The sequence below is a fragment of the Gallus gallus genome, chromosome 7 (assembly GCF_016699485.2).
Source record: "Gallus gallus isolate bGalGal1 chromosome 7, bGalGal1.mat.broiler.GRCg7b, whole genome shotgun sequence".
In the NCBI taxonomy this organism is placed as follows: Eukaryota; Metazoa; Chordata; class Aves; order Galliformes; family Phasianidae; genus Gallus; species Gallus gallus.
In genome coordinates, this window is record NC_052538.1 from 22,964,915 (window position 1) to 22,979,291 (window position 14,377).

Below are 14,377 nucleotides of genomic sequence, written 5' to 3' on the forward strand. Positions count from 1 at the left end.
ATTGTCTTTTAAAAAGTTTTCACAAATTTTAAGGCATTGTAGCTCAACATAGAACATACTTCTCCTCTGCTAACAATGCCTGGCTTGCTTTTGTGTTCATTGCTCCCCTGTCAGCCCTGAGCAACAGGAAGAACATCACCCAGCTGGCAACTCAAATTCAGCAGAAAGAAAACAGCTGAACAAAAAGATAAATGCTATATGCATGCATATGCTACAACAACTACAACCTTGCCAACCTTCTTAAGTCTTCCTCTGCTTACAGAAGTCGGAGATGAGATCCTGGTAGAATCAGAGAGGCATCCAAGCTTATACTTGGATGATACAGGGCTATAACTTCAGGGTTCAGCCTCCTTGTTGTGCTGGAGAATATGCTGCCACAAAGGCAAAGTCACCGCTGCCACTGTCTTTTAAAGCTAAGAATATTAACTTAAATCACCATTCACACCGCCCCATTGTGACCAAAAACTCTTGAGGAAATCTCTCATGAATAATTAGTGCCAACATTTTTGAAGTAAGAGAAATTATTGCCCAGGTATGGGGGTTCTATACCGTAAGAGTACTACAGTACAAAAGAAGACAGCCATAGCTGGGCTTTTCCCCATAAGCTGCTACTTTTTCCCTCTCTGAGGAGAGCTTGGAGGAAAAAGCATAGATGGCCACGCAGGTTAACTCTACTCCATAAATTTCCTAGCTCCAGGGCACATGATGGAGGTCAGCAAAAAACAACAAAAGCCATTCAGCTAATTCAGCGTGCATCTCGTGATGCTCTGCTCAGCTCCCTTGGAGAAGGGCATGCTCAGGCACACAGCAAGTACAAATGATCTCTGTCCATATCTTTCATAAAATAGCTGACTAGCCCTAACTCTGGGGAGCTCTTAAACAGCTTTGAAGCTGTAATAGTGATAAAGTTGGGAAAATTCAGGCATTACTTACTTTCTTCTCCAGCTCTTCAACTATTGCATCCAGCACCACTTTGTGATGAGCAAACACCAGGAATTTATTTTTCCCACTTTCTAGTAAATCCAAGATGTATTCTCTACATTAAAGAGGAGGAAAAAAATAGAAACAAGTTCTGAATTATCTGCTGAGAGAACACAGGCTTTGCTCAAAACAAATTTCAAATCAACTTTTTACCCAACAGAAGCTAGAAACTAAGTTAGAATAAATGGTTGCTGCAAAATGCAAATAACAAGACAATTCTCCTACCGATTGAAGAAAACAAATCCACTCATTTTCTTCACATCAGCTGGACAGCTGCCCACATCTATACTTGTTTATCATTGACAATCAATTTATTATATCCTACTTGACTCATGGCATCCCAGACCAATCAAAAGGAAAGTGTCTTATGCTTTTTGACAATCCATTTGTCTTTCAGTATTTCTGACTTGTGGTCAATCACAGAGATCAAAATTCCCTATCTTCTACAGAATAGCAAATAGTTGTTCTAGATCAAGAACGTCAAGTTCTTTGCTGAACACAATACAGATTAGGTCAACAGCAACTGGCAGAAAACACCAAACAAGATTTCCAGCAATGTAGTAAGATCAATCAATGTCTGCCAGACAGCTCACTGAATTCTGTGATGTTCAGATCCCAATTATATGATAATATCATTTAAGAAAGAAATCTGAGAGTGAGATTGCTGGATTCTAAGCAAAATAAATATCAAAGTGAATTTTCATTAAAATGATTTTGTATCTCATCTCCGTATATCCAGTTACAAAATGGCTGCTTTTTCAATGACTGCAGAGCAGCCATGGACAACACTGTCATCAGGGGTAAGACATGGAAGGTGCTAGTGATCATAGGACAGCACCATTAGCTAGACGGTACTGTACATTAGCACCTTACACAGAGTAATAATTTGAATGCTACTAAACACCAGAAAAGGAAGTGGATGAGCTGCTATACCTCTCAGTGTTTGCAGTCATGTAAACAGCACAACATGGTTTATTCAGTTCATACTTGCAACTGAATATAAATGGAAGAATCTCTACTAACTGTTCACTGACACAAAAAGGAGAAACTTCTCTACAGAAACAAGAGCTGGGACTCTGAACTGCAGTTCTGTGCCAAACAGACAGATTTTGCAGCAAGGTCTGAGACTGTGGAATTACACAGTGCACTTCAGCTGGTCATTACATTCAAAGGGCTGTAGAAAAGTAAACTGTTTTCATGTTATCAGCACACTTATTAAAAAGTGTGAATGAACTACAGCAACTCCTCTGCAGTCCCAGCAGAAAGACTAAGGATGAAAAGGCTTTACAAGGCATGGATGGACATTTAGAAGCACATCTGTGAGAGAAAACTTTTGCTACTAAGGTCCAACGTGAGCTCTGTGGAAGAGCCAAGAACTTCAGTAGGGGCTGCAATACCCTTGGAGAATGGTACAATTAAAGCTCAGTCCATCTCACTCATAAGCTTTCTGACTCAGGGCTCCTGCTGCAGTACTACTGTGGTATTTGACTTCTCAAATTCTGTTGATACTTTTAGTTTCATTGCTCCACCTCCCCTTAAACTGAAATAGGGTCTGGAGCAGGGAGCCAGATCCAAGTCCCAAACATCAAATAATTTTCAGTGGTTCAAATGACACAGTTTAGATCCATATCTGGAATGAAATCAGAAAACTTGTTAATCCTAGGAATGCCAAGAGAAGAAAACCTTTAATGCATTGTAATTAAAATCAATTTTTTTAAGGTGGCTTGAGGCTATTTTTCATGTCCCTACACTGTTATCTCTGAGGCACCGTTTTCCTGTTCTCAGCAGAAAAACACATTTTACTAGGCAAGAACAAAGCAGTGACATGCAGCTTACATGACTGAGTGGATTTTAGCTTCTGCTGTTCTGTTGTAGAAGAGGAGAAGGGCTTCCTTCTCCTGTTGTTTCTGCAGAGAGAAAGAAAAACAAATGTAAGTCCCAGGAATGCCTTCTCTCCCTTCTTGCTTACGGACCTAGGTAGGCTGCTGTAGCTCGTATACACTTTGCTAGAAAAAAAATGAACCTAGAAATATAAAACAAAAGGAGATTGGGCGGGGAAGTCTGCTCACCACTGGGCATGGCACATAGCCAAACTCATACTTCTGACACCTCCCTACCTACCTCCTACTCAACTCCTACAAGTTGCATGACAAGCATATCACAAATCCAGTTTTAGCTGATAAAGCACTTCCCAACTAAAATGACAAAGAACAACTCCCAGGCTATTACAGAACTGTGTTAGAAACTTATTTGCTAGCCAAAGTAGAAAAAAAAATTCCAAAAACAGAGTCTACACTTTTTTGGCTACTTTTGTGTTCTTACAACTCATCTTCAGTAAGGCTGTGTTTATAGCCTGAATGGGATTACAAGCAAGACAGAAGAGTAGACAGAGGCAAAAGAGGCACAAATGATAATTAGAAAGGACTAACAAGAAGAAAGAGAGAAGAAATAGTATTTGACACAGAAGGTATAAAGTATACCACTTCAAAGGAAAAAAAAAATCTGTTTTGTGTTGTACATTACTTTCTAACTGTGCCTTCCGCAGCCTTCCACTGTGCCTTCACATGGGGTGCAGCTCTAACTTTCATTGGAACACAGGACACATTTTTCACTGATTTTTAACTCAGTTTAACCGAAGAAGAGTTCTAATCTGAAAAATAAAGGCACCTGAAATACCAATGGCTCATCACAAAAATCATTTCTGACTTACACTTTCATATCCTTTGGCCATTTTCTTTGCTTCAGCTGCCAACATAGCTTTGGTCTTTGCATTAATGCCTTCAGGAGCTACCACAACCATTTTGCGTTGCTTTGCTGGAAGCTGGGATAGCACATCTGATTTAAGACGTCGGATCATGATGGACTCTTCCAGCAAAATTTTCAGTTCAGCTAAGTTGGATGATCCAGAGTAGTCCCAACCCCACGGCATCTGGAAAAGATAAAGCAGTTATCAGTGTCACACTTTCAAGAGACTGATGCTTCTGTTCTGCAGGTGATCCAGCAGTGGAATAAGCTTTATCCAGTTTCCCTGGAGCTAAGAACTTAATGATTACTGGGAAAAGAGATGTGGCAAATATGGCGGTAAGACAGAAGGATACAAACTAATCCAAGAGAAGGTTACTCATCAACTTCCCTTTCTCCTATCTGCAAGTACTCAGGAAACTACAGGAAAGAGGATTATGGAAAAAGACAGGGATCCCTCTCATAGCATTATGCCTTGGTATTCATCCTCACCCTGCTGGGTGTTGCTGCTCTTCACTTGTAGCTTTGGACAGGCCTACAGAACTCAGTGCAGTTCTGTGTACATGAATTTACCTCAGCTTGAAGCAGGGAGAAAGACAAACATCTCCAACAGCATGTTCACAAGCAACCTTAACCAAATGCCTTCACAGAGACGTTAGACTTGTCTGACATACCTAGTAAACGCTAAGTAAAAACTGCCTGCTTTCCACCGTGACCTGTCTCTTGGCTCTGTCATTATCGTTTTTAGCTCAGACTTGAGCAAACCATAAATAAATTTTGATCCCAAATATATCACTCAAAGTATCATCTTTTCAAAGTGTTATCACTTCAAAGCTCCTCTAAATAAATCCTTCATTTAATCCACTTCTAAGCACTAGCCTCTGAACCTGCCCTATCCTCCAGCATCCTACACAAAGACATCATCTATCTGTTCAATTCATCTCAGCTCATAATTTCTCCTACCAGTAACCCCACAGCCACTCATTTGTTCTCTGGGGAAGCTAAGATGCCGACCATTACACATTTACACTTTCCAAATGAAGCATCTTTCAACAGCTTGTACTCAGACAGGAGACCAATAAGGTTTTTTTGATGATGTAAAGGATAAAGAGAGTTTTTTTTTCTTTCTTTCTTTCTTTTCCTGAAGTTTCACAAATATATATATGAAATAAAGCTGCAATAATCTGAAAACCAAATGCTGGTGATCTTCCTCAGCTCCAATTTCAAGTCTTGCTGACAGTGTCACCAAAATTCACCACAAATACAAGCTCTGATTCTCCAACAATCCAAAGCAACCCCTATGCATGTATATATCCTGAACTGCCTGTAAAAGAGATGTGAGGTACCACAGCACCAACCCCTTTAATCTGCTGCTCTACTCACATTGTATCACCTTAGCTGCTAAAATAGATTTAACTTGAAAAAAATCCATATTCCCTTTATTTGCCTTCCCCAGGAGAAATTTGCTGCAAAGTGGTATTTGAAATAAAATAGGAAAAAGCTCTGCAGCGTTCACTGCACCCTCTACCTTCCTGTAGAATGGAGGAGACAAAAGTAACAATATTAGACGTGGGGTTAAGCACATCACTTACTGTATTAATGGATGGTGCTTTGATGGAATAGGGACAAGGACAGGTTATGAGACAGAAAGGGGAGGAATCAAACAGGTCACAGGCAATTAAGACCTGTTTCATGTATTAAAGCAAGTATTCTTATTTCAGGCTGGGACATAACAGGACAATCTGCAATTCTATTGCCATATTGCGGTGATGAGAACCATTAACTAACTACAGATTTTGGCACCTGTAGCCACCATTAAAACTCATTTGACTTAATGTATTCCTATGTAATTATGGTACTTTCTGATTATCTGTAGTAGGTTCATTAAAGCTAGAAATAATTCAAACCATACATACAAAACCAGTCTAAGTCCTGTAAATAATTTTGCTTCTGAAAACAGCCCAGTGGTATATAGCTGAGGGTAATAAACCCACGTGGATCTAAGCCAAGCCTCCAAAAGACACCATGGGTATTACTGCTCTGCTTCCCTGAAACCAGGGGTGCAGTGCAAGTCCCTCAGGACCATGGAAAGCTGGCTCAAGTCTAGCTAGGTTCATTAGCTTTGGACATGCTGCAGGACAGCTAACAGTGCTCAGCCCCAAGTCTCTGTGCCCTCCATCTGCACTGCTTCAGAACTCTGACTCAGCGGAATAGATGTGCAGAGCCAAGAAGGACCTGGTGCTGCATCCAGCTTGGTCACACTGCTCAGTGCTCTGGCAGTGAATGAGCAGGGATCAGTGCTGAGTGAGCAGCTGAACAAGACCTTCCACGCAGCCTGGACGCTCTACACAGGCTGCAACATTCTATTTGCGCAGCACACCTTCTTCTTTTCCACTTTTCGTTACCATCATGGACATGTATATATTTTAGATCCACATAGCACAATTCATTTCAGAAGACTAGCATCACCATGCCTGGAAGAACAAGGCAGAAACAGAGCCAAAACAGTATCTACTATCATGCTAAGAAGTATATACAGGCAGAATGGTATTTGCAGATTACTGTCTTTCTTTTATGGTGATTGTGTTGCTGGAACAACCTGCAAACAAGAAAGCATACTAGCTTCGTGTTGTAACTAGTTAATGATAGATAATTATTCTTGGAATTATTAAAATATGTTTTATTGTATACTACTATGAAGAAAGAAAGAGGGGGAAAAAAAAGACTGAATATTTATTTTGCCAAAATACACATCTGGCTTTGATCCATAACATTCCAGAACAAATGCATCTGTGATTTTCTTACCAAAGTGTTGCAGCATTTTACATGAGTCAGTAAACTTATTACGCTGTTAGCAGAAGCTGCCAAACTCTCACAAATTCAGAGCATGTGCTCAGATAGAAATTATTTAATATTTGCCAACATGACCGAGTTGGAAAAATGAATTCACAGCATGTATTTTTGGAAACAGACCTGTGCTGTTTCGTAAATATACAGGTGACATTTCACTTGCTACATTTTTAAGAGCATTGATGCTAGGAGGTTGAATTACAAAATGACAAACTTTTATATCTTTTCTAATCACATCTGCCAGGTACGTACAATTTTCTGTTAAGTAATCTATTCTCTTCAAATGGAAAGTTGTCAGGTTTTAGTTTAAAATTGAATGGTACACAGGTTTGTCAGTTTTTCCTTGATCAGATTTATTACTATCACCAAAACATTTTTACACAGCACCTTTCATTCTGACAGATCTCCAACAGCTTTGCAAAATGTCTCTGGTTCTGTGCAATTCCACCCCCCCCCTTAGAGCACAGCCACTTTCAGGACAAAAAGAAGAACCTATTTGAATAATGACTACAAAGGTACCACAACAGTTCTTTGGAGAGGCTGCAACTCAACACAATCTCAGGTCAGAGCTGCAAAAACAAACACGAGGGACACACTATAATCACCAAAGCACCTTTCAGTTTGTTCATAGCTGAGAGGATCTAAGGCAACTCAATATGCAGTAGTCCCATTTTTAACTTGGCTACTATCCACATCCCTTCATTTCCAGCAGTCCCACTTCTGCTCTAAATAAGCAAATTCTTCCTAGGTTCACTCTATAATTTATTGACATTGACTGTAGCAAAACATCCCAAGAGAGCACCAAGAAGACCAGTAATGTTCAACTGTCTAGTAGAGATGGGTCAAATGGAAATGAAATTGTACTACAAACCCTACAGAGGCTTTGAAGAGGAACTGATATAGACTGTGACCCACACACTGAATTTCACTGTGGGCTGAAAACTCATTTATACAGAATACATTGCTACAACCTGAATTGTGCAGAACAATTTTATTTCTTTTATCCAATTACACATCTTACCTGAGGTCCATATGCCTTGTAATTGAAGTAACAGCAAGTCATGCAGAACTTTACCCTCAAAGGGTTTATGAAACTCCAGACTTATTTAGACTTGCCATCCAACCTTCCTTTTTACTGCAGAGAGCCAATAAGATTAAACTGCATCTCTTCATTTCCCTCTAGAAAGCATGCTGGACACTGTTCAGACAGGAATCTCTCAGCAAAGATAATGAAACTCAGCAGAATAGCTGCCCTCTCCCTCCCTCTGAGCTCTTCATCCATACAACTCCTACGATGAATGAAGAAATAAGAAGTTTCCATCCTTTGCCAGGAAAGCAGTGCTAGAACTCATGCTCTGTATCTGTGATTCTGCACATTAGATGGTCTTACTTTAATCAATTATATCAGTATTATCAGTACCAAAGCCAATGAACTGCACACCTATCTTGTACATCTGGATAAACATAGAATAGCACTAAGCTAGCTACAAAAACCGAAGTGGACATTCTGATCTAGGGAAAATGGGCTTGTCAGCTTCTGATGGGACTGTATCTTCCTGATGCAAACTTAGCAGACATTAGCTACATCAAAGAGAAAAAAATAAATAAAATCAGTAAGCGCAGCATCAGTGCCCTACAAACAGATACAACTATTTTTTATTGCATGCAGTGATGATTTTCATTCTTCTGTAAATATTTTTGAGCGTACACGTGGTCATTTGGCATTTCTAACCACTCTGCTGAGATTAAGTTATTGCCCAGTCTTAGACAAGATGGGGCACAAGAATGGCTTACTTAAGAATAAAGCAAAGAGAGCAATTTTATGCAGTACATGTCCTTTATCACGCTGCCAAGCCATTGTAACTGCTACATGCTTGTCCTGGAGGAGCTAGAGAGCAAGCCAGATTAGAAGGCTCTTGTTTCAAATCAGAACTCAATTGTAAATTTGGTTCTCCTCTTTGCATCCATGCAACCAACACAAAAGATTCCAGAACCTTGCGGTTTAATAGGCAGAAGCAACAGCTCTGCTCATAGCAGTGTGTTCCAACACACACAGCAGCCTGAGAGATCACAAAGCCAAGGGCAGCTGAGTTTCCTGTATGTCAAGATCAAGACAGAGTCCTGCCATTATAGCTGCAAGAACTAACTAGCTGCAAAGCCAAATTCTTGCAGTGGTTGCACTCAGTGATTCCGCTAAAAACAACTGAGAGCAGCTGTCAGGGATAAGAGAAGTTACTTTGTTTACGGGGTATGTTGGGGAAAACATCAATTCCATGAATTGGCAGAGAATAGAATAAATAGATGGACTGCAGGTTTTGGTTTTTTTTTTTAAACTTCACCTTACCTGGAGGCATTACATTGTTAAAATGTATGTTAAATGTAAAACGTTAAATGTTAAAAAGAAGCCTTACGTTGTTAAAACAGTCACTAAACCAGACAATAAATAGTTTTTTAATCAATTAACTCAATCCTGCAGCTGATTAAAATGACCACACTATATCCACTTAGAACTCTTAGCAAGCTCTTGTCAGAACAGTCTCTTTCCCACAAGCTACGGCCACTTCGGCTTTTAGCTTTTCATTTCCATGCTCTTTCAGGGCAGAATGTGACACGAAGCCTTACTGCCTCTTTATCTCAGGCCTATTTTTTATTTGCAGTACCTACAGCTTCTAAGGTTGAGAGCCTTCAAAATACCACTGCGGAACAAGACCTTCTCAAAAAATAATATCAGAAAGGGAAAGGAAGGCAAGAAAGAAACACTCCAATTAAAACAAAAAACAAAACAAAAAACCAACAACAATAAAATAAATGCTGTTTGGAGAGTCCTACTTTGTCATTTCCCCACCATCCCTCCGAAGTACCTTCTTTGCATCACAGTAGCGGAGTGCGAATGTGTGGAACTGTGGAAAGAAACCTGGCTGGACAGCTGCAATCTGTGTGTAGAGCTCTGCAGGCCGTGACATGGCAGGGGTTCCCGAAAGTAAGATCACTCTCTTCGCAGCCTAGAAAAGCAAAATGGAACATCCCTTATCATACAGCTGACAACACAGATGACACCTGCAATGAGGTCGTCCCTGGCCCCAGAAGCCCCAGGACCATTGTTATACCATCATAAATAGAGAAATGTTTTACTTTCCAAAGATACTTTCGGCAGGCTCTCAAGGACAGTGCATAAAACTTGTAGGAAGCAGGACAAACTTATAAGGATCATTTCTTATTCATCATGCACATGCTGGAAGGGGACATCAATTTTTATGACAGTTCTTTCTGAATTGGCATTTACGCACAAGACGCGTTAATACCTTATGTCTGGCTCAACATTTCATCTGGCATTAGGATGTCACAGGAGCATGACACACACTCCTCTCAGGTACATCTCACCTCCAAAATAAATTCTCTTGTAATAAACCTGCCACAACAAGCCATAAACAAACTGTCTTGCTCACAAAAGCAGAAGGGATCTGGAGAAGTAGAGTTTTCGTGTTTTTAGGGCATTTTCTTCTTAATTCAACTAGGAAGGAGAGAGAGATGATGCTGCCTAAAGAAGGCTGCTCACCTACCAGTCATTCTGAGTTTAAGCACAGCTTGCTGGATGCCAAAACATGAGGTAATCAATAAGAAATCACTTAGGAATACTGTTAAAAAAAAAACCCTGATTTTTATGTGATGCAGGAGGGAGGGGTAGACAAACAAAAAGAACCCACACAGTAATCTGAAGTAGGTGCTCACAAAAAGTGAGGAAAAAATAATTACACCATAGACATAAAAGCCTCCAAAATGCATTTCTACCCTCTTATATTCAGTGTTATCTAATTCTATTATTAGATGAGAGCGATGAATTTCTACTGCTGTAAATGCACGTATAGTAGTTAAATTACAAATGCCTTGTAATTTCCTGCATAGTTTAAAGCAGGTTCATTAAAATAACAAAAAGATTCTTGAGTGACATCTGTACCAGCAGCTCATTCATATTTAAATGAAAAAGAAAATGAAATTCTTTTATCATTTCACTGAGATCTACCAGTCACCCAAATCTATTCAAGATGATTCATCCACTCACCAACCAAATGTGGTGGGGAAAAAAAAAAGAGTTCACAGATCAGCTACCGGAAATTAATTTCAGGACTTTATCAGATATCTATATACAGGTTGTAACCAAGGTGGAACTTGCCTTCCCCCCCTCTGTTAAACAGATGAGAAGGAAACGTGACGACCAATAGGATCGCACAATTCCCACAGTTTTAAAAAAAGCAGGATATTTATCACACTAAGTAAGAAGAGGTGTCTAACCTTTTGACATATCAGAAAGGTGTAAGTTCACACAAGACAGAGGTCCCCACACTACTCAAAAGAGGGAAGGATGACAGCCAGTGCTGGGAAAAGACAACATGGAGGTCACACGATTACATGCTTGCAGAAGAGAGCATATCAAGGTCAAGATGAATGGGAGGGAACAGCACAGCTGGGACATTTCCAAGCAACGTGTACACACCACAAACCAGGAACATACTAAATGCAACATAAAACCATCTGTGTTGAACGCTACACCACTCTCAAGGCTCTTCCTCCATGGACGGTGCTCCCCAGGAGCCATACAAGACAATGCTGGAATGCTCATCCCCTTGTAGTTACAACACTTGGTTGGTCTCCTTGCTCCTTCTCTAATCCCAGAATAAATATCAAAATGGGGAATTCAGAAGTTACAGGTCAAGTGAATTCTAAACAAGTCCAGCTGTTGCTTCTGTGTTTGCACCTTACTTCTGAACAGGAAAGCACTTAGCAAAGGTTGTGATACGTCTACAATTAACCATTTTAAAAATCAGGAGAACTGAAAAAGAAACAACTTTTAAAAAAACAAACAATCCATATTACTTAAGCAACAGCTGTGAAGAACTTGAAGAAGTTAATTTCAGAAAATGGTGTAGAACACAGGTGGTCTGACTCATTATCCAAGAATCCCTTTCAGTATTAAAAACCGTAATAGAAGGAGCCCAAGGGAGAGGGAAAAAAATCCTAGGCAGACAAGGTTTCAAGTGTTGAAGACTTACTTAAATTCTGGGTGAAAGAAATGTCTTTGATTCACAGATCTTTTACTAGTGGCAACTCATTCTGAATACATGCCAATAAAGATTTGCTCCTGCAAATCCTGCAGAGAAGTCTCTGCTGATCACTGCTTACACTCATTTCTCGAGGAACCTTCTGTAGTGTCAAAAAGTGAGAGTTTACCCTTTTTCTTCCAAGATCTATAAGAAGAATATGGAGTAACAACACAGAAAATATGATCACAGTGACAAGCGTGGACTCTTCAGCATAAAACAGAATTGTCACCCATTACTATGCATCTCCACATAGAACAAATAAGTTCAGCTACTAGTTATCATGCAGGCATGAAGACTAATCTTGACCAGAAGTACTCCCTCCTCTTTCTTTCTGTCACCTGTCCTTGAGACAATTCTTACAGCTACTTTCCTGTGAAATCGCTTAAACAAATCTGACGATGACTTGGCTAGTCAAGTCACTGACACTCGCTCTGTAGACCTGAGCAACGTAAAACAATTGTGGCATTGCAGCACACACAAGACACCAGCAAGAATGATTTCTGCAGCTGTGATAACATTTACAAAAATTACTTTTGAAAGTTGAATAATTTATTAAGCCTGATGGCACTTTAGAGTTTAAAACTCAGCATCCAACTGACTGGAAGGGGGAGTGGTTAGGGGGTGGTGTGGAGTGTTATGCCACAAAACTAAACATGCAAAGAGCCTCATTAACATACAATGACTGCCTCTATTGTAAATGAATTTCACAGCATGAGCTCTGCCATATGCTAACAGACTTACACTTAAAAAAAAGAAAGTTTGGCTGATTCTGGCTATATAATTACATCTCCCCAGTTTTTGCTTAGTTTGTTATTTTGAACTGCTCAGCTAAGAACGCATTATCCTGTGAAATGAGAAATCTGAGAGTGGCCATAATGTAATGGGAATAGTAAATGTAGAAGAAGATTTGATAAAGGGAAAATGTTGCAGCTGTTTTGGGGAGTCTATTTCTGTACTTGGGTCAGTGTTCTGCATTTCGTAAGATGATGTGGTCATTCAAAAAAATATAAATGCCTTTCTCTATTCTTAAATGACACCCAGACAGAGAACTTCTCCCAAATGGTAACAAACAGCTCTGAATGAACCAAATCACCTCCCCACTTGGAGAATCAGATTCTCTGATTTCAATACGACATTCTTCTTCACAGCAGGTGACAACAAGTAAAGGTTTCTTTATCCAATCCATATAGATCTGTAATGCCTAAAGATAGCAGCTATTTATTTCCTACAGGGAGATTTTTCTGTTCCCTCCTTACCTTCTACCTTCAACATTGACCTAATTCCCTTTATTATTTTTAAGCATCACTTTATTGAATGGAGCATGCAGAGTATCAGATTCCAGCTACCCAGTGTACTTGGACTCATGTAATAGAAACAAAGAACTTTAACCTTGCACATATCAGGATGTGCATTATGTTATTAACCTGCGTAGCAGCTCAATAAGAACAATTTCATGAGTAATATTACCCAAATGTTGTGGAAAGAAGCCCATAGAGAAAGCAACAAAAATAAGCCCATTTTATGTCACTAGAATCTTTGATTAAACACTACTATGTATTTCACAGTTTCTAACTCAGTTCTTCACTGAAAACTTACTGTCATGCCTCCAGAAACACTCATCCATATTCCACTGGGACCTTTCTTAGTTTCCATTGCTTTGCAATTACAGAACAAAGACAATATAGCTTTTTGGCTAGTTGAAGGATGTAGAATCCTTTTCACCCAAGTCCCCAGGAGATCCCTCTACAGATCACTGAAAAACTTCCATTTCATTGTTTCTTCTTCCTCTACTTCCCTTGGGTCTTCACTGTTTTATGGCTATTGGTAGCATGTCTCCTCTCTCCTCAATACTCACGTTCCTGGACGAGTATAACCTTGGAAGGAAAAAACTAAAATGTGTCTAGAAGAGGTAACACCTTGGGAGGCAGGTGTAGGACAGAGGTAAAGGGAACAAGGGGTATTAACAATACACCCAGGATGGCAACTCAGTCCCAACCATGACACTAAAGAGAACAGCAAGGTGACAAGTCCTGTGAATGATTGCCACAGCCCTGAATAAGGGACTGGGACAAGCCAAGCCTGAAAACAGTGACTCAACCAAAGCCTGACAGTATGAAGCCATTGTCACTTTGATATACATGGAAACAGAACAAAAGGGCCACTTTGAACACAGGAACTTCTAACCCTCTTGAGTGCTACAAGAGATGCTGAAGCAGGGGACAGATCTCATATGGCTACTTGCACAGACTGACCAGAATGAAAGTTAGCTAAGCTTGAAAGCAGTGTTTTTGCCATGTGCCAAAGCACCAAAGTACAGTTTTCCACTATGGCTTTCAATCCATCTGCCTCCATAATTGTGCAGGGTCACACACTATGTGCAGACTTGGCCACCTGAGTTCTAGTGGGCAGGTGAATCATTCTCCCCCACATACAAGTCTGCACACCCAGAAGTAAGCACACCCACAAGGAATGTGAAGGGGGTAAGAAACCTAGCCTACACACTTTACTGCCACTATTTCAGCTCATTCTATCATATTGTTTACATAATGGCAAGTTCCTGTCTCCAAGTTTTGCCCAATAAAAATACACTGGACACATCATGTCTTTATCCTTATTCTTATGTATCTGTTCAGGTACTTCAGAAGGTAGTAAGCACGGTTATTGCATACATCTAACCACTATAAAGGCACACTAAGAAGTCCATC

The 14,377-nt window shown here is 39.9% G+C and overlaps 1 protein-coding gene across 6 annotated transcripts in view; it reads right to left on the reverse strand.

Annotated features, from left to right (window-relative positions):
- SMARCAL1 (SWI/SNF related, matrix associated, actin dependent regulator of chromatin, subfamily a like 1) overlaps positions 1-14,377 on the reverse strand; it is a 35,316-nt gene that overhangs the window by 3,607 nt on the left and 17,332 nt on the right. For all 6 annotated transcript variants that reach the window (XM_025152483.3, XM_422070.8, XM_046944118.1 and 3 more), the window contains exons 10-13: positions 9,435-9,575; positions 3,692-3,910; positions 2,818-2,888; positions 934-1,036 (exon numbers count right to left, since the gene is read on the reverse strand). In XM_025152483.3, coding sequence (XP_025008251.2) covers positions 934-1,036; positions 2,818-2,888; positions 3,692-3,910; positions 9,435-9,575 — 534 coding nt within the window. The remainder of the gene's footprint in view (positions 1-933; positions 1,037-2,817; positions 2,889-3,691; positions 3,911-9,434; positions 9,576-14,377) is intronic.